The 24589-nt window shown below is 50.7% G+C and overlaps 1 protein-coding gene across 7 annotated transcripts in view; it reads right to left on the reverse strand.

Moving 5' to 3' along the window:
* SENP1 (SUMO specific peptidase 1) overlaps positions 1-24589 on the reverse strand; it is an 87033-nt gene that overhangs the window by 13640 nt on the left and 48804 nt on the right. For 4 of the 7 annotated variants that reach the window (XM_036459330.2, XM_036459332.2, XM_036459329.2 and 1 more), the window contains one exon: positions 21892-23937. The exons of 1 other annotated variant lie outside the window; for it this stretch is intronic. In XM_036459330.2, coding sequence (XP_036315223.1) covers positions 23875-23937 — 63 coding nt within the window. In that variant the 3' untranslated portion in view covers positions 21892-23874. Of the gene's footprint in view, positions 1-9350; positions 9581-11295; positions 11365-21891; positions 23938-24589 lie in introns of those variants that run through there. 2 more of the 7 variants (XM_045589017.1, XM_045589016.1) reach the window with 2 other exon arrangements.

A 24589-nucleotide genomic window follows, 5' to 3' on the forward strand; every position in this document is an offset into this window, starting at 1 on the left:
GCACCAATGTTTGCAGTGTTTGCCCAGCGGAAAAGGAGCATATTTTCTCCCCAAGACAAACTCAAAAGATGCTCCACAAATTTTTCTCCAGACTTCCCCCGGGAAACATAAATCAGGAAGAAAAATGGCTGTAGGTGCTGAGACCTGAAGCGGAATTTCAACCTGAAGGAACTGCTTCGAACAAGCGCTCTCTTTCTTCTGGGTCCGCCTCGCTCTCCTCTGAGCAGCCTTCGCAGACGAGGCACAGGGAGGAAGAGGACCAGGTCTCTGGCACGTCTAATGGATGCTGGTGCTTCTGCGCATCAGCTTTTCAGATTTCTTAACTAATGTGCTAACGTGTTATCTATCTTTTATCTTATTTGTTCATTGGTTTGTTTATTTATTGGTTTTAGAGAAAAAGGAAGAGAGAGAGAGAGAGAGAGAGACATTGGTTTGTTATTCCACTTATTCATGCATTCATGGGTTGAATCTTATATGTGCCCTGACTGGGGATAGAACCCGCAGCCTTGGCATATCGGGACTATGCGCCAACCAACTGAGCTACCTGGCCAGGGCTTCTTTCATCTTTCTCAATTGTGTGAGAGTAGAACAAACTTGGGTGCTTCCAGCCCAGAGGCCTGCAATTTGCTGGCCTCACTGCCCTTGTCCCTCCGAGGTTTGTCGTCTGCATGCCACACAGAGTAAGAGTGGTTGAGTGTGCATCAGTCCACCCAGGGTTCTGAATAATCTTCACTACTTTCTCTGTACAGAGGATCAGAGTGGTTCTGTTCATGGGATGTAACTACCAGCTGGCTGCTCCCGCGTTGGGAGTTTTTAGAAATCCAGGCCCAAGAACAGAGCAGTGAGGTCAGCTTGTCCAGCTCTAGTGGGGCTAATGCCATGCGCTGATAGGTGCCTTTAGAGCAATGCATTGTGGGTTTACTAGGGCCATAGGTGGAATGCTCCCAAGCCACCATGTCTGTCTCTTGACATCTGAGAACCTTTCCTTTAGAGATGTTTCCCTCTCCTATAGCATCCTGTCTTTGGATGGACCCATGAAGGCCATGGAGCATCTACAAGTTTTGAAAAAGTATTACTGATTCATACTGCCAGCTAAACAAAGCAGGCACCACAGGACAGTGCTCAGGAGAAGTTCATGCTTCCAGCTGGAACTTGGCTTTGATGTACAAGATTCAGAGAAAGACCCCAGGAACCGTTTCCTTTTCGGCCGGAGTTTATTTATCCTGTTTATCTGAAGCCAGAGCCAATAATCCAGAGGCTTTGGAAGCCTAGAAAGGCTCCTCAGCCCTCCTCTGTCCCCTCGCGGGAAGGCCAGCCGAGCTGCAGGCGGCGGCCGGGTTCCTGGGCGGTGCCAGTTCTGACGGGCCTGGGGAGCAGGTATCTCCCTGGTGATGCTCAGGAGAGGCCCAGCTAAGGCTGGCTCTGAGAGGAGACGTGGGGGAGGGGAGGGACGGCGGTGCAGAGTGAGGAAGACGGATGCGGCAGACGTTATCAGAGTGTGGGTGGCTCTGGGGCCACAGAGATCTGGGCCTGAGCCCGGCGCAGCCATGGAACATAGGTGCAGCCTGACACGCCGACAGGCGTCCTGACCTGTGACTGTGGCACAGTGTTAGCACCTGCCTTTCCGGTGATTGTGAGGATTCCATGAGACAATGAAGGAAGAACTCCATACAGTCCCAGCTAACAGCTAGTGTCCAGCACCGGCCAGTCACCCTCATGATGACCACAAGGAAGGGCAAGGGGCAAGTCCAGGCTGGGAGAGGAGAGACAGCAGCCCCTCACCGGGCCCAGCCCCCGCCTGTCACCGGGGACAACACCTCCCCCAGTGCGGAGGCTCAGATGTTTATTAAGAAGCCTCCCATGCGCTGCTGGGGACTTTACATTTGCAGCACGGAACCCACACACTGCCTGGCTGCCAGCTCTCAACAAGGCCTCATTCACTTCCCCAGGCAGCACCTCCAGGGGCCCCAGCCCCTCCGCTCCACACCCACAGCTACCCGCTCTGGCCCTGGTTTATGGAAGCTTCCCCTCCCCCTGCACCCCCTCCCCATACTCCACCCCCTCCACCACCCCCAGCCCCCACCCCCATGCCTGGCGTCCGCTCCCCTGGCTCTGAGAGATTTCTGACTTGCCTTTTCCAAATGTGAAATCTCGGGTGAGGTCACTTCGACTGGGGGAGCCGATATTTCCTCAGTGCTGATGTCACTGGGGTGATTTTCGGTGGAACATGGCATACACATTTTTCATTTTAATAGTTATGTATTTATTTTCGTAATGGATCTCTTTTAACGAGCACTGGAGGGAAAGGCATACTCTCAATTCCATGATATAGTCTTAAATTCAAATAAACTTGAGTAATGCAAAAGAGATGAGAAGGTTGTCAGAAGGAAAGTATTAAATGCGTATTTGCCCAGCTGGCCCTCAGACCTGACAAAGGTCTCTGGGAACCCTGCAGCCTTGGTCTCCACCCTCACCCAGCGCTTCCTGGACACGGAAGTCGAACGGACACCATTTTGATCTAATTAGGCTGGCCCTGCCCCGGGCTGGTCAGAAAGAAGGGCTGTTCCGTGTCCAGCTCTCTTGATCGATAGGGGTCCTGCCTGTCCCCCACTCTCTGCACCAGGCCCGACCTGCTGTCCTCAAACACCACTCTCATCACCTCTCACTCCGACTGCCCCAAAGTCCTCTGTAACTCCCACGGCCTCCAGGTGAGAGGCCGGCTCCCCAGCCTGGCACTCGAGGCCCTTGTCAGTCCATCTTCCCTGCCTCTGCCTCAGGCCCACAGTGCTCACTGTCTGAGCATCCGGTCTCCCCTCTGCTCACGCTGCTCTGCTGATGGAAACTGCCCACCCACCTCCACCCTGTCCTGCTCCACCTCAACCTCCGCCCCGGCCCCAGACCCCTCCTTCCTGCAGGAGGGACGGCGAGCACAGCACACGGCTCACGTCAGGGTTTGTGTCCTGATTCTAGCACCAATGCTTGCCAGCTGAGTGTCCTTGAACCCAATGCTTACCCTCTCTGTTAGGCAATTGCCTCACGTGTAATGAGAGGGTAATGGCAGCCACAATGAGCTCCTCTCAGGTTTGTGTAGAGAACTAGTGAGATAATGCTCTTGGCATATTACCAGACAGAGTGACAAGTACACTGCGGTGGCTGCAGCTTCCTTGAACGAGGAATTTCGTTCTTGCCAAGGGCAGCTTTGGCAGTCATTTTCCAAGGAGTAAGTGTTTGACAGACACATGTCACTGGTTGTGGCTGTCCTGTGATGTGTGTGATGTATTGTCTTTTTCTTTTTATTAAGGTATTATATGTGTACATATCTTACCATTGCCCCCCCCCATGTGTGATGTATTTTCTACATGCTTTTTAAAAGCATATATTTTTTATTGATCTCAGAGAGAAAGGGAGAGGGAGAGAGAGAGATAGAAACATCAACAATGAGAGAGAATCACCAATTGGCTGCCTCCTTTGGGGATCAAGCCCAAAACCGGAATGTGCCCTGACCAGGAATGGAACTGTGACCTCCTGGTTCATAGGCCGACACTCAACCACCGAGCCACACAGGCTGGGCTGCAGGCTTCTCTCGATCAGAGACTCCACGGAGCCCGAGGGCAGGGTCCCCGTGCTGGGCCTCTGAGCCCTGTGCAGCCTGCAGGGCACCCATTCCCAGCCGCCTCGCGGCCTCCTCTCCTCTGGGCCAGTTATGTTTGTCCCCTGGACTCCTTCTGGAGCCGCCTCTTCTGCCTGCACATCTGGCCTAACAGCTCCAGTGTCTCCAGGCACAGGCTCAGGCGAGGCTGGTGGAGGCAGCGGCACAGGAAGCTTCCCCAGAGCAAGTGAGTGGAGACAAGATGGTGCCCCACACGCACTGGGCCACCTTCTCCACAGCCCGCTGCGTGGACGACTGGAGAGAGGCCACGGCGCCCCCCTACCCAGGAGCTCCTTGTGCCAGGCACTGTGCTAGGTGCCCCCCCCAACATGAGATCCAGACCCTGCCCCTGGTCCACGCCCTCCGCAGCCAGGGCCACCCAGAGGAGGCCCAGAGCTAGCAGTAGCCCTCTCCTTCCCCTCCCTCCTCAGCCCTCAGCTTCTTCTGAAAGAAATGCTGTGTCCCCGGACCCTCCCCCGCCACATCCCCTTCCTCCCACAGAGCCGGGAGGCCGGGCGGCAGCCAGCAGCCCCTCTGTGTGCAGACGCCAGTGGCGTGGCTTTGTTAGGAAACCTCATTAGCAGACAGAAAGGCGCGAGGCAGCTCAGCACCGCATTCCAGGTGTCAGATGAGAGGGGCCGCGGGAGCAAAGGCCATTACACCAGACTGAGGTCAGCCCCGGAGATGGAAATAATAAGCTGTGACCCTGGAGGGTGGGGGGAGTGAGCGGGTAAGCCGGAGGGGGTGCCTGTGCTCTGGCTGGGAAGGGAAGGTCCCGGATCCGGAAGGGCCACCAGCTCCTCGCCCTCCATCCTGGGAATCCCAGAGGTCTGATGGGCCTCCGTGGCGTGGATTCCTGGAGGACAGAGGCCGGGCCTGGGAAGAGGGAGCCTCAGAGCCCGGCCTGTGCTCTGCACACGTGGGAGTCAACAAACTGAGGAGAATGAATATTCAGTGTGTGTCTCTCCCCCCCCCCTCCCGGGTGGGGGGGAGCGCCAACAATAGCTGACTTCTTAAAAAATATATATATATATGTGTGTGTATATATATATATATATATATATATATATATATATATGATTTAAAGAGGAAAGGAGAGAAAAAAATATCAATCAACGTTGAGAGAGGATCATTGATCGGCTGCCTCCTGCATGCCCCACACTAGGGATCAAGCCTGCAACACAGGCATGTGCCCCGACTAAGAATCGAATCCCTTGACCTAGTTCATATAGGTCGACACTCAACCACTGAGCCACACTGGCGGGAAATAGCTGACTTTTTAAAAAATATATTTTATTGATTTTTTACAGAGAGGAAAGGAGAGAGATAGAGAGCTAGAAACATCGATGAGAGAGGAACATCAACCAACTGCCTCTTGCACACCCCCTACTGGGGATGTGCCTGCAACCAAGGTACATGCCCTTGAGCGGAATCGAACCCGGGAACCCTTCAGTCCGCAGGCCGACGCTCTATCCACTGGGCCAAACCGGTTTCGGCGGTACCTGACTTCGTAGCACTCACTAGGCACCGGGCACTAGGCAAAGTGCTGCGCTCTGTAAGCTCTCAGGGACGCCCTCCGTCTGCTGGGCTCCGTGTTGAGGAGAAGGAACTGTAGATACCAGAGTGTGCTGTTCGGGGCTCCTCTGGCTCTTCAAGAACTCACGGGAACTGCCTCCTGACACTTGGAATTTCTGAACCAGGGACACATTCCTTCCTTCCTTCCTTCCTTCCTTCCAGTTATTCATGAAAAGGCTGAATGGGGCCCGGGGCTGAGGCGGCTGAAACAGGCTCTCGCAGGGCAGTTAGTGAGAGCGGCTGGAATCTGGACGCCCCCGTCCTGAGCTCTGAGGGGGAGGCTGCCCCAGGCGGCTGTGCTGCGGGGAAGCGAGGACAGGGCTGCTTGTCTTTGCTGGGCTGGGACGGCTGAAGGAGTTGCTTGTGATTTGTGAACCCGAGGCTCCCTCAGAAAGGAGCTTTGAGGAGACCATGGGCATCTGTCAGCGCGGCGCTGCTGGACTAGGAACCCTGTGCCCACCCCAGGACCGGACTGTGGCAGTCGGGGACACCAGGAGAACTGGGCAAGGATTCTGGCCTTGTCCCCACTGCTGCTCCGGCTTCTGGCCCTCTACACTAAGGTGATCAGACGTCCCGCTTATGGCGGGACAGTCCCGATTTAAAAAAAAATATATATATATATATCGGGACTGTCCCGCCATAAGCGGGACGTCTGGTCGCCTTACTCTACACCCTCTTAGCAGAAGCCTGCCAGGGAGTCTCAGAGCCCCTGGTTCCCTGTGGTTCCCGGTGTCCCTGGACAGGCACGTCGCTCACCTCACTGAACCCCGGGTTAATGGCTGCAGACTGAGCATCCCAGGGCCTGCCCGGAGGTCCTGCAGGCGCCATCCACCCCACGGCCCGCCGGGAAGCTGTCCAATCTCTCTCGCGGCACCTCGCACAGGGCACGTAGCAGTGGATACAAAACTGCGGTTTGTCCAACTGGATTCTCCTGGATGGAACGATGGGAATGAGTGAGATGTGTTTGAAAGCTCTGAGCAGGCATTTAGAAGATCTGAGTTAAATCTGGATTTGAATCGGACTCCCTACAAACACAGAACCTGGGACCCATGTGGCCCACGTTCCAACCTTCTCCTCCCAACCACTTGGGCTAGCAGCAGGGGACCTCGGTCTGCCTCCCTGCTGGCTAGGAGGGAGGGGCAGGTGAGGGGAGAGTAGGGTACCCCTCCCCCAGCCCGACCTCTGCCTCCCCCATCCAGGCAGCAGCCCCCGCGGCCCCTCTGGGGTGGTGGGCGTCCCTGAGTCGGCACAGCCAGGCTGGGCCCCTCGCCAGGGAAGGGGCTGAAGAGTGTGAAGGGCTGGTGTGTGTGACTTTGTTTATTTTCTCTGAAGGATCCTGCCTGAGCCCTGCTATAAAAATAACCTGCCTGGAAACCTCATCGCTGATGGGGAGAAAGAGGCTTTTGTATCCAGAGAAGTGGCTCTAGCGGCCTCCCTGTGCCTTGCCTCAGCCCCAAGCATCGAGGAGGAGCTGACTAAGGTGATGAGGGGCCAGGGCCCAAATGAGAGGGGTGCGGGGTAGCTGCTGGGGGAGGGAAGTGAAGGAGGGGGGAGGGGAAAAAGAGAGGAAGGGAAAGAGAGGGGAGGGGAAGGAGAAGGCACTGCCAAACCATCCCCCTGCCTGCTTGACCCAGGAGATTCCTAAGTAGGAATGAAGGGGAGAAAGAGAAAAGGAAGAAATCAACAAGAGCCCTGGCTAGTGTTGCTAAGTGGTTAGAACATCAGCCTGGGAAGGGTCACAGGTTCAATTCCAGGTCAAGGGCACGTACTTGGGTTACAGGTTTGGTGCTTGTGGAAGATAACCAATTGATGTGTCTCTCTCTCTCATCCATGTTTCCCTCTCCCTCTCCCTCCCGCCCTTTCATTCTCTCTAAAAATCATAGAAAAAAAATACCCTCGGGTGAGAATTAAAAAAAGAAATCAACAAAAGATAAAACCCAATGGAGATACCCTGGCTATCACGAGAGAAACAGATAGCGCAGCCAGGAGTTAGGAAAATCAAGTCCAGCAGAGAAGGGAGACTTGAGGAGGAGGCTGGAGTCCAGAAACCGGAGATGCCCACCCAGTGAAACAGAGCTCAAGGGATGAGAAGGGGGCTGCAGGCGTGTTTCCAGATGTAGCGAAGGCTGTGGTCTCTCCTGGGGTCCCCACTGTGTCCCCCAGAGAGAAGGCCTGAAAGGCCAGAGCTGGTCTCTAGGGACCATTCCTGCCCAGCTGCACGGCCGGCTCCCATGCTGCCTCAGGCTGGGCGAGGCATGAAGACACAAGCCTGAGTGGGTTTATCCAGGTAACCCTCCCCAAGAGCAAGGCCCAAGGGCAAGAAATGAATCTGCAGGCGCGAGAGAAACTGGCAGCAGACTTGGGAGGCCTGATTTCGAGTCTTCCTTCTCACTCCTTTCAGCTGGGCGGTCTTGTACAAACCATGTGTGCTCTCCCAGCCTGGTCCTCTTACTTATACACCATAAACTAGGGGTGTCGAACTCAATCAGAGAAGGGGCCAAAATCTAAAATCCAGCCTAAATCGCGGGCCGAATGGTTTACTGAACAGTCATAAACTGTCATTGTGATGGAAACGCAGCGGAGTGCAGTGATGACAGCGCGGTGCGGGCCACATTGCAAGGCCTGGCGGGACGGATCTGGCCGGCGGGCCTTGTGTTTGACACATGTGCCATAAACAACCACCTCCCTCCCACCGCCACCTCCCAGAGCCACGGGCAGATTCACAGGGGGCGTCTACACGGGCTGAGCTGCACCTGCCAGGGAGGAACAAGGGCGGATGACCCACTGAGACCCATTTCTCCAGGCACTGGCAGTGGGCTGGCATTGACCTAAGACTCACATGTGTCAAACACAAGGCCCGCGGGCCAGATCCATCCCGCCAGGCCTTGCAATGTGGCCCGCACCGCGCTGTCATCACTGCACTCCGCTGCGTTTCCATCACAATGACAGTTTATGACTGTTCAGTAAACCATTCGGCCCGCGATTTAGGCTGGATTTTAGATTTTGGCCCCTTCTCTGATTGAGTTCGACGCCCCTAACTAAGTCATCAGTCTTAGTCTGTCCTGAAAGCTTCAGGGAAGGTTCTCTCTGCTGGAGCGAGAAGGTCAAAGAGAAGACCGCGGCGTCATTTGGAGAAGAGGAGATTCCAGTGCTAGCCAGAGAAGTGAAGTCCTTTTGCTACAAGAATTTCCCATCGTTTTTCATCACCCAAACTGGGGATCGATCCCCATAGAAGGAGAAGCTGGCAGGACACAGGCCATTAAAGACACCCTTGCAACTCATCGAGGAGGGAAGGTTCTCTCTCCTGGGGTCATTTACGGGGCCAGCAGAAGATGACGTGTTAGCTCCCCTGGGGCTCAGAGCTGGTGCTGAGTGACCCATTTCAGAGGAGAGACTGGAGCTGGGGTCCATGGTGCCCTACAACAACGTTTGGAGGCGGAAATTAAAACGTGGAGAGACTATACAGGAAGCTCTACTTTGGGGACAAAGAGCCAGGCAGCACAGCTGTCCTCAAAATCGAGAAGAGGGCTAGGGAGCTACAGAAGCCATGGCTAAAAGCGGGCTGTGGGCATCACACGGCCTAAAGGATTCCCAGTGGAGGAAGCGGAACAGAGGCCCAAGAGAGAGAGAAACGGAGGCGGGGCTGCAGCCAGCTGGCTGCTGTGACGTCAGTGGGGTAGCATTGGTGATGCTATGGGAGTGGACCCCAAAATAAAACCAGCCCTCAACAATGCATTTGAAACGTGATTTGTGGCATGTGCTCACACGTGATTTGTGGTGTGATTTGTGGCGTGTGTCTTGTATGATCTCAAGACAATAATCTATAATAATAAGAGGCCAGGCGTCAAGACCAGAAGAGCCAATAGACCAGTCGCTCTGAGGTGCATTGACCAGCTCTCGGTCCCTCCCCACACCCACAGGCTCCCATGCGAGCAGCCTGGCAGAGCAGAGGGCATGGCTCTGATTGCAGGCTAGGCCTAGGGACCCTGTGCATGCTGGGCCTCCGGTAGTTAATGAAGAACAGTTAGCAGTGTTGTGTGTCAGGTTCTGCTTTAAACACAGCGTGAATCACCGCATTCAGCCCCTGCAAAGTCCTCTGTGGAGTACATGGCCTCGCCATTGGTCACCCCCACCCCCACTGTGTAGCGGACGTGCAGTTGGGTAGGGTTGGCCCCAGTTCCAGCTCCAAGGGAAGGCCCGGTGGAGCTGGGCCCATCAGGATAATTCCATCACCTGTGCCAGGGAACTCCTTCAGTTCGGTCCAAATGGAGTGGAGGGCAGAACCTGACTTAATAATGAGGGAAGGAAAGACTTCTCTTTCCTTTTCACATCATCTCAGTGCATCTTCGCAAAAGCCTTTGGAGAGGGAAACTACCATTATCCCTATTTTTACAGATAAGGACACGGAGGCTTAAGCAGGCTCTGTAACATGCTCATCATCACGTAGCTCTTAAGCAAGAGCATCCAGATCTCTCCAATCTGGTGGTCAGGGATGGCCTGCTCCTCTCCCTTCGAGGATGAATTGATTTCCGGTCGCTCTGTATTTCCAGCAGGCCAGGACACCACTGACGCCTGCCCGAGGCAGGTGCTGCGCTGAAAGGAAAGGCCAGTGTTCCAGACTCCTGAAAGCCTCTCCCTCTCTGGACCTCAGTTTCCCCATCTGTACAGTGGCTGGGGCAGGACTAGGTGAGGACTGAGGCCTCTTCCAGCTCTGACATTCTTGCACTCTGGAATTCCCGGAGGCAGGACTCCAGGCCCCAGGGTCTGGCTGAGAGAACAGAGACTCGGCTGTTTGGCCAACTCGCTAGAACAGTGGAGCTTATTGAGCTCGCAGTTCCCTGAAACAGAAACAGCCAAACGGTGCACGCAGGGAAGATAAATTCATCTGTGGGTCTGATGAGTGTCGCTGAAAAAAATGCAATCCTTGAGGGCTGTCCAAGGAGAAGCAATTTTCAGCGAGTAGGCTGCGACGGAGTGCCCAAACGATGGAAACAGCTCATGGAGCCACTGGCCGGCCAGGAGGACGAGCTTGGAGGTGACCATCCTCAGTGACACTATCGGGACCGAGAAGCCCTGCCTGAGGGTCCAGTGGGGTTGTGTTCCCAATTAGCAAAGGGAGTCCTTTTAGAAATCTGCCTTGAATTAAACCGCTGTTGTTCACATAACCCTCAGGTGTGTTTTTCAGCAACATAGAGGCGGCCCTCGCCAAGTTGTGAGGCCAGAATTAGACTGAGGGGCTGCACTTCCTTCCCTAGCTATCTCTGGGTTGGATCAGAACCCCAGAGGTGGACAAGTCACCATACAGTCTCTCCAGCATGTTCCCTCCCCGTGTGCCTTAATGATGGCTGATGTTGACGCAGTAACTGTTTTCAATGTGCTTAGGCATGTGTGGTTCCATTTGGCCTTCATTACAGTCCACTGACGTAGACAGATACTACACTCAGCTTAGGAGGGAGAAGATGGGGGTTCAGAGAGCGTAAGCCCAAGGTCCCTCGGGTAGTGAATAATGGCCCTGGGGTTCAAACCGAAACTCTTTGGTCCCAAATCCTATGCCCTTTTCCTATGGCAAACTGCCATCTCCCCGCTGCTACTGTGGAGACCAGAGAGGGCTGGTCTTTCTAGGACAGGAAGCCGCCTGAGGTGGAGCAGCAGGTGACTGCTAAGACCAGGGGCACCTGAGGAAGGTGCTCCATGAGTGGTGCCCGGGTCAGCAGCAGGCACAGAGCCCACCTGGGGTCAGCCTCAGGCTCTCCTTTGAGAGGAAAAGGGAGGTAAGGAAACAAGGCCGCAGAAATGGAGGCTCCTGCCCGCGGTAAGTCATGTTCTTCCCGGGCTTGGGAAAGGCAACCGTGACTGTTGTCCCTACTCCAGGCAGGAGGTGGAGCCCAAACCCAGAAGGGTCAGCGGGGAGGAAAGAGAGGAATGGAGCCTTAGGAGTGTCCCCGGGGGGACTGGAAGGGCGCTGGGGCTTCCATGACTGCCCGCTCCCTAGTGGAGCCGGTCCCATCCCCCCGGACTCCTGAGGGCTAGGGTGCCTTCCGTCTGAGGACAAAAAGCCTGGAATTAAGCTCAGGGGGACCCATCAGTTACCCAATTGGCATGATCCCCCATCTTCCCTGCTCCTCTTGGTCCCACAGAAGCTGAAGGGGGCAATGGGGAGGATTATGGAAGGAAGAGAATAGAGGACCAGTATTCACAAGTGGTTGGGGGAAATTCTGAGCCTTAACAGCAAATCAATAAGAATTTACAAAAATCTTAACGTAAAAATAAACAGCTACTGAGTCTTTGATTCTCTGTCTCAAAAGAAGTAAAAAGTGTTTCATTATCTGGGGATCAGCCAGCTTACAGCCCTTCCACTCTGATTCTCCCTGACACAGAATCAGTCCCTCCTGTCCACCCCTTCTCCGCAGCAGTCCTGCCCCTGGTCCCTGAGCCATCTTCCCTTAGGGACCCCAGAGTGTGATGGGAGCTATTTTTCTCAGGGTGAACAGAGGGTGGGAGGGACTGCAGAGTCCCCGTGTATGTTTGGAGCAGCACAAGTTCCCTGAGGATGGAGCTGAAGGACCCTGGGTGGAGAATTCCTGGTAGAAGTCAGAGCAGTGAAACAAAGAGGCCTTTGAGTCAGGCCTTGGTGAGAGTACGAAGAGCCAGAGCCTTCAGCCAAGACTCCTTAGTGCCCGCTTACCCCCAAGGACTGGCCTGGGCAGACTACTGGCTCTGGCCCCTTCTCCCCAGAGGGGATTCCTTATGCAGCTTTCTGCCCCAAATTCTCCGGTGAGGTGCCCAATTCATCAGAAATGTCACCAGAGAGGAAGTCATCTCCTCTATGTCCTCTCATTCCTTCTCTTTTTAAGAGTAAGTCTTTGGAGTCCGACAGACGTCCTTTCAGTGTTAGTTTCTACCACTTACTGGGTGAGTGATCCAAAGCAACTGATGGTCCCTGAGCCTCAGTTTCCTCACCTGTAAAGTTGGAATAATGATTTTTATTCACTTGATTGATTGATTACACAATGCCTGGCACATAGCAAACACGCAAGAGACACCAGTATCATGGTTATTATTCCTAATATCCACCCCATCCTCCATTCTCTTCCTCCTTGCTGGGCTTGAACCTTCTGCCTGACCCAAGTCTGACCCCATCCCAGCAAATGGGTCCATCAGATGATAGAGCCTCAGCTGACCCTGAGCAGGGCTCCTCATGAAGGTGATGTGGTGTACAGTTCCCCAATCTGGGGGTATATTAGTGGGGTTCATGTGGGAGAACTGAACATGAACCCCACTAGTGGGGCAGTTGACAGTGACCTTGGATGATTCAGTGGACTTACAATGGCCATGTTTGCCTCACTTACAAAGCATTTGGCTTAGAGTCCTGGGATGTCTAAGAAGTTCCCTGGTTCTTAAGCTTCGAGAAAGTGCAAGGGTTCCTTAACCTTATTGTCAACCTCCTGCTACTCATCTGGATACTTGGGGGAAGGAGTTCAAGATACCATGAAACCTTTTTCTTTCTTTTCTTTTCTTTCTTTTTTTTTTTTTTTTAATATATTTTATTGACTTTTAACAGAGAGGAAGGGAGAGGGATAGAGAGTTAGAAACATCGATAAGAGAGAATCATAGATCAGCTGCCTCCTGCACACCCCCTACTGGGGGATGTGCCTGCAACCAAAGTACATGCCCTTGAACGAAATCGAACCTGAGACCTTTCAGTCCAAAAGCTGACGCTCTATTCACTGAGCCAAACTGGTCTCGGCCATGAAACCTCTTTCTAACGAAATGTAGAATTCTACATTTTGCATATAATTTCAGTTGGTTTATCTAAAGACATCAGGTTTAACCTACTCATCTCACAGGTCAGAGACTAAAGCCCAGAGGGGTTAAATGGTTTGTCTGAGGACCCACAGTTTGCAGGTGGCTTAGCTGTAACTTGAACCCAGACTTTAACAGTTACCTCTCCTTCACCGGAGGGAAATGCCCCCTCCTATTCTTCGGCTGAGATTATGTTCCCTTCCTCCTCCAGGCACTGGGGAGGCTTTGCAAGCCCACAGTGGGCTCCCCAAGGTCCTGAGAGGTTGTTAAAGGTTAACTCAGATGGGTCCAGGGTTGGGTAGAAGAGATTGAGAAAGGCAATGCCAGAGCCCAGGTTAAGAACCAAGATCCCCCTGCACATGGCAGTGAAGGGTTAACAGAAATGAGTGTGGTGTGTGTGTGTGTGTGTGTGTGTGTGTGTATTCGAGAGCAAGATTGCATGTGCAAATGTGCACGTCTCTCATTACGTGTGTTGGTGCTACGGGACCAGGGGCGCGGGCCAGCCTGGGAGAGAGGTGCCACAGTGTCCTGGTATGAATGGGCCTCTGTCCTCAAGGCTGTGTGAGCCTCTGTGTGCACAGGTCCATTAACCCGCCCTTGGCCACATGTGGAAAGGGGAGGAGAGGCCCAGAGAAGCCCAAACCACCCAGTCCTTCTGATTTGAGAATGAAGTAGAAGACAGAAGAACCATACAGACCCAAAATCATAGATGAATAGAGTACACACACACCCTCTGATTAGACTCTTTTCCTTAACCCTATTGTCAACTTCCTGCTACTCATCTGGATACTTGGGGCAAGAATCTCCAGGTAACATCCTAGCACAGTCTCTGGAGAGTGGACTCCCTTTGTTTCTGTGACTGTTTCTGTTTTCCACCATGTGTGTCCAAGAGTCTGGTGGGGCTTCTCTTCCCCCCGCCTCACCTGCAGCTCCTCAGGGCACACGCATACCTCCCACCCAGTGAGCGGGCCTCATCACACCATTGCCTAGCTTGGCTCAAGTCTTGAGCCCCATGTTTCCACCCCCCATTTTGGTCCCCTCCGGGCCCCTGTTGCCCTTGGCTATGGTTTGTTTAACGGCACAACTCCTGTCTGGGGGCAATCCAGAGCTCAGGACACAGGGAGACACTTGTCCAAACTTGCTATTTTTTCACCAAAGGAGCCAAACCACACTGATGGGCTCAGTGGCCTGGCTGGGCGCCTTCCTCATCCCTCTAACCACTCGCCTGGCCTCCCTTCCCCTGGTTGGCCCTGATTACCAGTGGCCTCTAGCTCAGGACTTCTAGTTACCCATTGGGAGACCTCCTCAGTTGGAGTCTGGCTTCCAATGTGAAGAAAGAAGGGAGACCTGGGACCTAAGGAAGTAGCTTGAGGCTGAGAGAGATGCCTTGGGACCAAAGGCTGGGCTGCAGAATCCAGCAACCTACCACATTTATCCCTGTCCCCCAGTGGCTGACACAGAACAGGTCCTGAGAGTGGGTGAATGGTTAAATGCATGGATGGGATGGAGGAGTAGATGGGTAAATGAATAGATAAATAAATAATGAAGATTCTAAGATCCAAGTAGACATTCTGATAAAAAACCTAATCTGGTTCCTTGGTCCAAACATAGGAAAGAAGGAAGGAGAAACTGAAGTCTAGATGGTGCAGCCATTTTACCCCTCAATCTAAGGAAGTATCCCAGCCCCGATCTTTGTAGCATGTCTTTGAGACTCCCCTGGAGATCTGGTGGTGAAACTGGCTGTTTCTACCTCCTCATGTCCACTCTTCAGGATCCTTCTTGTACAGGCTGCTTTGCCCACTGGAAAGGTGCTCTGCAGCTGAGCTAAGGGGCACTGAGTCAGGTGGAAAGAGTGAGCTTCAGGCCGTGGGCCCACCATAGAACAGGGGCAGGGACAAAATGATGTCGGCTAGAGTAGTCTTGTGTGCTTGGACCAGAGGATGGAGAATGTTTCCAGCACCTGACACATATGGTAAGCCCTTATTGAATGGGTGAATAAAACATTTCTATATCCTCTTCTCTCTGGCTTATGCAACAAAATCCTTTTCTAAGGGATATGTAGATTCTCAAAAGCTCTGGACCACTAAGGACCTTCCTCTGGGGGTAGTATGTCAGCAGCCCTGTCTTGGGAAAAAGGAACAATGTGTGTGTCTACACTCCACTACTCACAGTCCTCCTCCCCACTGCATCCTCCTCCTCCAGCCAACCAGCAGGATGCAATACAAAGCTGCTGCTGCTGCTGCTGCTGCTGCTGCTGCATGTGTAGTGTGTGTGCCTGTGTGTGTATGTGATGGTCACAAGCTCTGGCAAAGGCCTCCTCACCCAATGGCCGGGCATAGGATGATGTATGGGGAGTGTGGGCAGGGTGGGGGGAGAGTTTGGTGGGTAAAGGCTGTTCTGCTGGTGGGGAGGAGAGGGCTTGCCTAGTAAATTAGGAAGCTCCACACCACCAAGCCCAGATATAACTATGGGTTCGAAGACCCCATGTAGAAGTGCTGTCCCCCAGGTCAAACCCAGTAGATCTTTTCTGGTGCTGAGATTTTCATGGAAGGAACTGCTCAGAGCTCCCCAGCGGCCCTGCCGCTGGGAAGTGCTCCTGGAGTTTGATCACTGCTCCCCACTGGAATCTGCCTCAGGAGAGTCCCACGGGGAGCCTTGCATTGGATAAGTGGGAGCTTATCCATAGGCAAAGCTGAATTAGACCCAGAAAGCCGGGGCTTGAAGGCCCAAAGGGTTTCCTTCTGATCTGATTCCGTTTTCTGAGCAGACACAGAACTGTTGGCTCAGGGCAGGCAGGAAGGTCACTGAGAGCCGAGGGAAAATGATTAGGAGTAATTAGCGTCAAGAGAGGCTTCTCTGTGGGGGTGAGAGAGGCCGCCTGTTGAAGAGGAAGCTGAAAGTGGCAGACTGATTTGGGAAAAGAAATCTGAGAGAGGCTGGAGGAAGGCCGAGACTGTCTTTCTTCCCCCATCAGAGAGAAGGACCCCTCCCCCCTCAGCTCCAGCTGGAATAAGTGCCTCCTCTCCAGGGGCACTGGGTACGGAGGTGGGAGGGGGAGCAGGAGGGCACAGCGCTGTGCATTCCTGAGATTCTCAATCCAGCCTGAATGGAATGGCAAAGGAAGCTTCATACTGAGGGGACAGAGCATGAGACACAGAAGTGAAAAGACCAAATGGAACACTGGGGAGCACCAGAAGTGTCTTTGCATGTCCCTGCACATATACAGCCTGATTCCTGAGGCCCTGGGCATGACCTTCACATGTCTCTGCACATACACAATCTGATTCCTGAGGCCCTGGGGGGTAATCTGGATCTGCGTGGTGTCTTCCTACTCCCCATCTCCCCACCCTCCCAATCCTTAGCCCTTCCCCTTTCTGGGTTAGAACCTCAAAGGAAAAGTGTGCTAATCTGGGTAGCTGAGTACTGGGGAGGACAGCGGGAAGCAATAAAAAAAAGAACAGTTGGGGGAAGGGTTTTCATGAGGGGGGGTGAAGGGAATTTCTTAGTGCCCCTTTCTGGAGAAGCCAAGAGGAAATGAACCCAAAGGCAGAGACCCTGCCATTCTCTTGGCCTTCCAAACTAAGGTGAAGTGAAGTAAGGACCTCAGTCCCGCTCAGGAGAAAAAAGAGGGAGGATTGGACTCTGCGCCTCAAAAAAGGCTCTCCTCCCTGGCTTCACACCAGCGGCCTCATGATGTCCAGGTTAAGCACTTGACCTATTGACACAAAAAATGCTGGTTGTGTGAAGCTGCAGATGACAGGGCTTTTAAAGGCTTTGAAGACATTTCCTCTTGGCTTGAAGTTCCTATTTCTGTCATTGACATTGCGATAATAATACCTACATCCTAGACTTGTGGGGATTAAATAGATAACGTATATAAAGTGTTTGGCATATAAGTTTGGGCAAGGGCCTCAACAAATGCTTCCTCTTATTACTAATGTTATTGGATGAAGATAGCTCTAACTGCTAAATGGATGATGATTTTGAATCCAGAGACCCCAGGAGAGGGTCTCTGGTCTCACTGTAAACCAGACATGAGGAAATGAGCACTTGAATAGGCAGAGGCTATCAAAATGGAAGGGAAGCACAACTCAGAGATGCTGAGTAGCGATAATCCATCCACTCCCACAATTGTCACCTCCGACCATCCCAGGCACCCGGGACGCTGTATGAACAGCATTGACATTTTAGTGAGCGACAGACAAAACAAATGAGTAAATAATATAGTCAGATATCAATGCTACAGAGAAGGAAATGAAGAGAGCTAGGGATTGTAATAATTGGGGTGTGGGGCTAACATTCCACTAAGGGGGGTGGGGGGCAGAGGGATGAGTCAGTCAGGAGGAAATCTAGAGAAAGGCCTTCCAGACAGGAAGTAACACGTAGAAGGGCTGTGAGATGAAAGCAAGGTTGGTTTGTTAGACAAACACCTAAGAATACCTGTGTGGCCAGGACCAGTGAACCTGGGCACAGTGGTAGGGGATGGTGTTGGTAAGGTGGCAGTGGGGAGAGGGGAGTGTGCAGGGCCTCCTAGGCCATTGTAGGCATGATTGGCTGGTGATGGGCTGATGGTAAATGGGGCACAGGTACACAGGAAGCAAAGCATTTTTCCTGGGGTTCAAGAAGAGCATCTAGAACACAAGTTCCTCAAGGAACTTGAGCCCCAGGCCCACTGCCTCTGTAACTTCTGCAGCACCTATGACCAAACAAGCACCCAGAGCAGCTGGGGCAAGAAGCAACTCTGACTCCGACTCAAAACTGGGCCCAGGCCCCCACTCTGAGGGCCTTTTCTCCCCCCCCGGTAATACACATGCAGTCCCAGCAGCCCTCAGCTATCTTTAACCACATTCGGGAACCAGAATACAGGGTGGCCTGAAGCTCTTCCTCCTCGCTTCAACCACTTTCAAATGGCTGGAAAATCCTAACCAGGCCTAGGAAAATGTTAAACTCAAAAATATCCTGGAGTCCACAAGGGATTCTTCTAACTCAACACAGATAAAAATGCTTTCACCAACATAGCGGGAGATCTTTCAGAAGCTGGTGCTTTACGTCTTATTCTTTGGAGACTGAGCTTTACAGTCAGAGCAGAGGGAGCATTTCTTTGAGGTTAGATTGTAAGGAAAAGGGGTGCAGGATAGGGGCAAGGAGACAAGGGATGCTGTGATCAGGGTAGGTTAGAGTCTTGACTGGTGTGTTTGGCTCAGGAGGGTTCTCTGGCCAGTTCCACAGAAAGACCTGGTTTTAAAAAGTGCCAGGGAGCCACGGATTTGCATGTTATTTGCGTTCAGGATTCAATTCCAGGTATGTGGAATGAAATGAATGAATGAACAGCATTCAGACTCCTGGTTAAGGGGTGGACTCGGGAATCCAGACCACACTGAGGATCCAATCACTGCTTCAGCTTGGATCAGGAGACACAGACACAGGCAGAGACAGAACAAACAGTCAAAGAGACAGAGAGACAGTTATAGAGAGACAAACACCATCGAGTCTTTTCTACCAGGAGTTTCCAGTCCAAGCAAGAAAGCAAAATCCACATAATTTATTTTAAATAAAACTTTTAAAAACTAGGGAGTCTCCTCTCTCTCTCTCTCTCTCTCTCTCTCTCTCTCTCTCTCTCTCTCTCTCTCTCTCTCTCTCTCACACACACACACACACACACACACACACACACTGGCAGAGAAAGCATCATCCCTGCCTCTCTCTTTCTGCCTCTCCGTTGCCCACCACCAGCTTAACACTGGACTGTGTGCCTTGAGCCTGCCTTCTCCATAAGGTACATTGCTTGGTGTCTTTCTGACCTCTCAAATGTTAGACTGTAGGACCTTGAGGACAGGTGGCTTTTATTTCCTTGGTCAAACCATCTCTTCATTCCACCCATCGGGGCTCCCAAGCTCAGTGCTTCAACACATGCTTATTAATCACCTAGGGCAGTGTTTCCCAAACTTTTGACATATGTGCACCTCTTCTATAATTTTCGTAACGCTGAGTACCCCTCGTACTCATGAGAACGTAGAATTAGGCGCAGCTAAGCACGGTGCAGTGCATATCCCCACCAAACTCTTCCCATACCCCTGGGGGTATGCGTACAACACTTTGGGAAACACTGACCTAGGGTAATGGGCTCCCCAGAAGTATAAGGCAAATGCCCTCCAGGAACTTAGCTTTGGCTAATAGACTCAGTACAGGCAGCATGTAAAACAGTCCATTTAAAGGACAAGGCAGTTAGAAAGGGACCCGTAAGCGTTGTACAGTATCACTGGGAATAAAAAAGATGGAGAAAACTATACCTAATAGAAATGTGGCTCCGGCCAGTGCTGTTCAGTTGGTTGGGCACTGTCCCACGTACCAAAAGGTTCAATTCTTGGTCAGGGCACATGCCCAGGTTGTAGGCTCAATCCCTTGGGGGGTGGGAGGGCTGCAGGCACCAGCCAATTGACGTTCCACTCTCACATCAATGTTTCTCTTCCTCTCGAAATCTCAATTTAAAAATATTTTAAAAAAAGAAATATATGTGGTTAAGGGGGAAAACAAACACACACCTTCAGTCTGCAGGGCACCCGTCATTCAGTTAATTACTTCTATTCTGATTAGCTGCCTAGGATAGGGGCTGAGACTTCCGAAGGGCATGCGGAACTGCTGAGCGAGGCCTGCTTGTTAGGGCCAGAGCAGCACGTTAGGTTTGGGCCCGGAGATGAACCGCTGTGGTCCACAAAGGAGGTGCAGCCTCACTGCAGGCTACCGTGATTGGTCCTTCTTCCCCTGAGTCCTACAATACTGTCTTTCTAAATAAAAGTTTTAGTTATCCCTACCTCCTCACTGGCAGGCCAGAGAGAGCTTACACTCCTGGCTTAGGGAAAAAAGCACCAAATCATTCACCTGCCCTCCTGGTGCGTCTCAGTCCATTTTTGATGTCAGAGGCAGATTCAAGGCAAACACTATGTGGAGTTATACTATTTTCTGATTATAAGGGCTGCAGATGCCCAGGTAAGGATATTAAGATAATGTGATCAGGGAAGGCTTCAAGAAGATGGGAATTGGGTGTGTGTGCTCTGTATTTGTGAAAAGAATAAAAGTAATTAACTGAATGAAGGGCACCCAGCAGACTGAAGACTGTGCTCCTTGGGCACACACCTCTCCCTCATGCACTTATATTCTGTGAAGGGTGGAAGGACAATCTTGGGAAATCAAGCAATGGATGTTACTCCTCAGCTGAAAATAGAGAAAAATTAGCAGCTATGAGTACTCCCATCAGGATAAGACTGACCTGGGCCTTAAACTTTAACCTTGAACCTTGACTGATTTCTATTCCAAGCAGCATTGTGGCCCTCACGTTTCAGAATCTTAAGACTTTGACGAGACTCTAAACATCTGGTCCAACCCCTCACAACTGGAATGATCCCATCTCTACCCGATTGGCAGAGAGGCAGCTCACATGAGTATTTCCTCAAGCTTTATCTTCTAGCTCAAAGTTTACTAGTTTCTCTTTTCTATCTCCCAGAGGATACATGTGTAAGTTCCCCCTTAATGTGTGACCAGCATGACTTCCCATGCTCTTGTGTTCCTTCCCACCTCCAAAGCTGGGAATGGTAGTTACGGGCTCTTAATAGAACAGATGTTAGGAGTTAGCACAGGTGAAGTAAGGCTCTGGATGGTAAGGAACTGGGCTGGATCTTACTTGTCCTTCCCAGAATTTTAGGATGAATTTTAAGCTCTCCCTAGATTGTTCTAGGGAAATATGGCAACTTTGTCACAAGCTTAGCAGGCAGCCTGTTTGAGTCAACAGGGCCTGATACCTTTCACCTCCTCTTCCAATTCTCTTGGTATGTGAAGTCACAGGGTGAAAGCATCATATACCACTTCACCTTGACCCATGCAGGTGCAGCAAGGGAGAAGACAAAGCCCTAGTGTCAGTCATTTCTCTCAAACTGGGAGGCGTTTTTGAGGGCTGGAGGGATCGCCGAGGAGAAAGACCAGAGGCTGAGACAGCAAAAAACACTGGGCTCTTGTATTAACCCTCTCCCTCCCCCCACTAGAGCCTTTTGTGAGCATGTAAAGCCAGGTGGTGATGGATAGGCTATGGGATGGGATGGTTGGAAGTGCTCTTCCAGGTTATGTTTCCATCCCAAGATCACTAAAACCTGAGCCTAATATTAGTAGGAACAGTGGGTAGTGCGATTACAGGGGCTAAAGAGAAGTTGATATTACAGAGAAGTGTGAAGCACTTCATAGATAGAAGAGTTCATTTACACAGTCTCCAGGTTGGATAGGAAAAGGTACTTACATTCAACCCTTAAACAGGACCCAGAGGCAACAATGGGTCCCAGATGACAAATGGGATAGAACCAATCTCTGTTTCAGGCCATGTTATTTCAAACGGGCTGGAATGGGCTGGCTTTCTCTGAACAGGGCCCAGGAGGGACTGCTGGGCTATGGTTTCTGCTGAAGGCTTGATGTCTGGCACCTACAGCTTATCATCCCTCAAACATTCCTTTTTTGGGGGAGGTAGTTGGCTCTGAGCACTGAGCCCAGGAGAAAGAGAAAAATAGGAGAAAAGCAATAGGCTTATTTAAAGGTTAAACAAAATATTGGAAACATGCCCTTGGCCATGGAATACAGGATGTCTTTTCCCCCCTGGTCATCAAAGCCCACCCTCAGATGAAGGCAAAAGTTACCAAATCTGGGTCCTACTCTTATTGACGAGCCGGAAAGAACAGCCCACTCTAAGTCTATATTTAGGTCCCAATGAGCCATTTAGGCTACTACCTAGGTCTCAGCTCAGCTCTCTCCTACCGTGAAGGGTGGTCTCAGCATCACTAACTCCTACCTGTATAAAACTGCATTGGTCAGAAAAGGGGGTCAAGTTCAGACAGACTCACAATATCTTATGTATTTTTCATAGTGCTTTTGTTGCACGTTTTGTTTTCTGCTATACATGGCAATAAATATTTGTTGCTTTGGTCTGTACAAAAAGTCTGCGAGGAAGGTAAAACAGATGTAATCTAAACAAACAATAAATACAGAAAACTACCTTGTTCCGAGTCCCCTGGAAATAGCGAGAGAGCCTGAAAACTCAGGTCTTCTGACTCATAGTTTAAATCTAAACCATACTGCCATGTTTCAAGTTGTCACTTAAACACATAAGTACCAGAGTCAATGTTCAGGAGTCCTGCAAAGAGGCTGCATGTCATTGCTTTCTAAAAGAGAATGTGGAAGGTTCCAGCAACTCATATATAGGAAGCTGTTTATTTCCTATAGAAAACACCCCTCCCCCCCAAAAAAAGGAAGAAAAGAAAAACAAACAAAAGGTAGTTACCCCACCCCCACCCCCACCCCCCCAAAAAAGGCAGGCAGTTATGAAAAGGGTAGAACATCTAGTTGCTGGAGTGGAATCAGTAACATTCAGTTAACAATGGAATATTAAAAAAAAAAAAATAGTTTTCAAATTGTAACCTGTGGTAAAACATAGAAAAATGTACTAAACGAGCTTGGTATAAAAGAGAGTAAAATTTTCAAATAAGCCTAGGGAGAAAGCACAATGCTGGAGGGGATGAGGTACAAGGGAAGAGGAGAAAATATTTCGTACAAAACTACCTATTACAATACAGAAAGAAGTATAAAACGTTCCTATTTTGGAACTTGAGTACAAAAATGACACTGGCATTGGATCGTTTCACTATCTAGCCTGAGAAATTCTCAGAGGGGATGGGTGGTGCTAAAAAGAACAAAAGGGATAGCAGTTCTTCAATCTCAAGTTGATCAGTCCAAATTCCACCCATTTTCCAGTTGAAAAATCTCACCTCCCTCTGTAACCTCTATCCGTAAGCCAACGTTTATCCAGGTCTCAAAATATTCTGTTAGGAAGTCCACAAACACCCTTCACATAGGGGCTGGGATCTGTGCGTGCTAGAGCTAAATTTGGAAAATGGAAATAAATCTACAGGCTGAAATGATGAACACATTCAGCCTTTAAAAAAAAAAAAAGCATATCCCTGGGAAATATATATATATATATATTAAATTCTCTGTGGTTAGAAACATATTTAAACTAACTAGCCACAGACCAAACCAGACTTGCATTCATCCAATGCTGGAATTTTATGCTAAAGACTGAGGTCCTTCTTCTTGGTCAGAAGTAGGCGGCAGTAAAAGTGGTGCCTTGTTGCTCCACTAACCATTCCCTGGGTGGATCTTCCCGTATCATGTGTTGTGAGCACATGCAAACCCCTGCTTTTAAGAAAAGGACTGCCCGGGACTTTGGGGTCCACCCAGGGCTCATATGTTGTGCCTCGGGAGGGAGAAAGCTACAAATAGAACAGCCTGGTACAGAAGCAGACAGATTTCACAATGAAGCATATAAATAGGAAAAGTCCTAGAGGAGGGACTCTTGAAAACCATGTATGTATGTGTGCGTGCATATGCTGGTGGTTTTTATCCCTATGTTTTTGTCCATGCCCTTTCCTACCTCTTAGTAAGGCCTAACAACAAGAGTTTTATATGAAACCAAGAGTCTTTCCAAGCTTCTCTCAGCCCCTAATTAGGGACCAAGTGAGGCTGGAGCCCTTTGAAAACAAGATGGCAGAACTGAAGAAGTGAAAAACAGTCTCTCTCTTCAGCTTAGGGATGTCCCTCACCCCTTTCACAGCACCAAAGTTTCTTTGCAAAAATAGTATCTGAGATACAAAAGGAAAGGCAGATGTGCTTGTGAATGCATCTTGTCAGGGCCTGGTCCGGGATCAAGGGCTTTACAAGAACAGAGGGCTGGGAGTGGCTGTTTCCAAGGTCTCTGGCTGTAGACAACGAAGAGCTGGTCCCACAACGTCCATGCCTGCTCACCGAGACAGTCTTCACAAGAGCTTTCGGTGGAGAATCTCCCAGACCATCCGCTTCCGGAAGTATGGCATGTGTTGCTGTAGGGACACAGAGACTCACTTCATTTTCATTTCTTTAATCCCAACCCAATATTCTTTTCCCCATATTCCTTTCCTCCTTGAGGTTTTCAATCTAGTCTGTTTCATTTTTGGTCTTTCAAATTTCTCATTCTTGATTACATGTTATTCTTTTTCCTTTCCATTACTTTTTCCTATTGGTATCTCTACTGCTATTTTCTTTCTTTTTTTTAAATATATTTTTTATTGATTTCAGAGAGGAAGGGAGAAATAGAAACATCAATGATGAGAGAGAATCATTGATCAGCTGCCTCCTGCATGCCCTCTACTGGGGATTGGACCCAAAACCTGGGCATGTGTCCTAACATGGAAGTGAACCATGACCTCCTGGTTCAGATGTCGATAGTTAACCACTGAATCACACCGACCAGGCATCCACTGCTATTTTCCATTGTGGTGTCCTCAGAAGTTTTGTTGGGCATTGCCAGGTATCCCCCAGCTATACCTAAATGTCTCTACAATTCTGAGAATGTCTATCAAGTCCTCTACATTGAAATCTTGAGGATGTAAGATCTGAGGCCTGAAAATCTAGAAGTCACTTTTTAGAGGAAGAACGATGAGAACTGCAAGAGTCAAGGGCTATGATGGAAAAATCCAGTAAAGCTATTAATTC

Source organism: Pipistrellus kuhlii, unplaced genomic scaffold (genome assembly GCF_014108245.1).
Source record: "Pipistrellus kuhlii isolate mPipKuh1 unplaced genomic scaffold, mPipKuh1.p scaffold_m20_p_3, whole genome shotgun sequence".
NCBI classification, from domain to species: Eukaryota; Metazoa; Chordata; class Mammalia; order Chiroptera; family Vespertilionidae; genus Pipistrellus; species Pipistrellus kuhlii.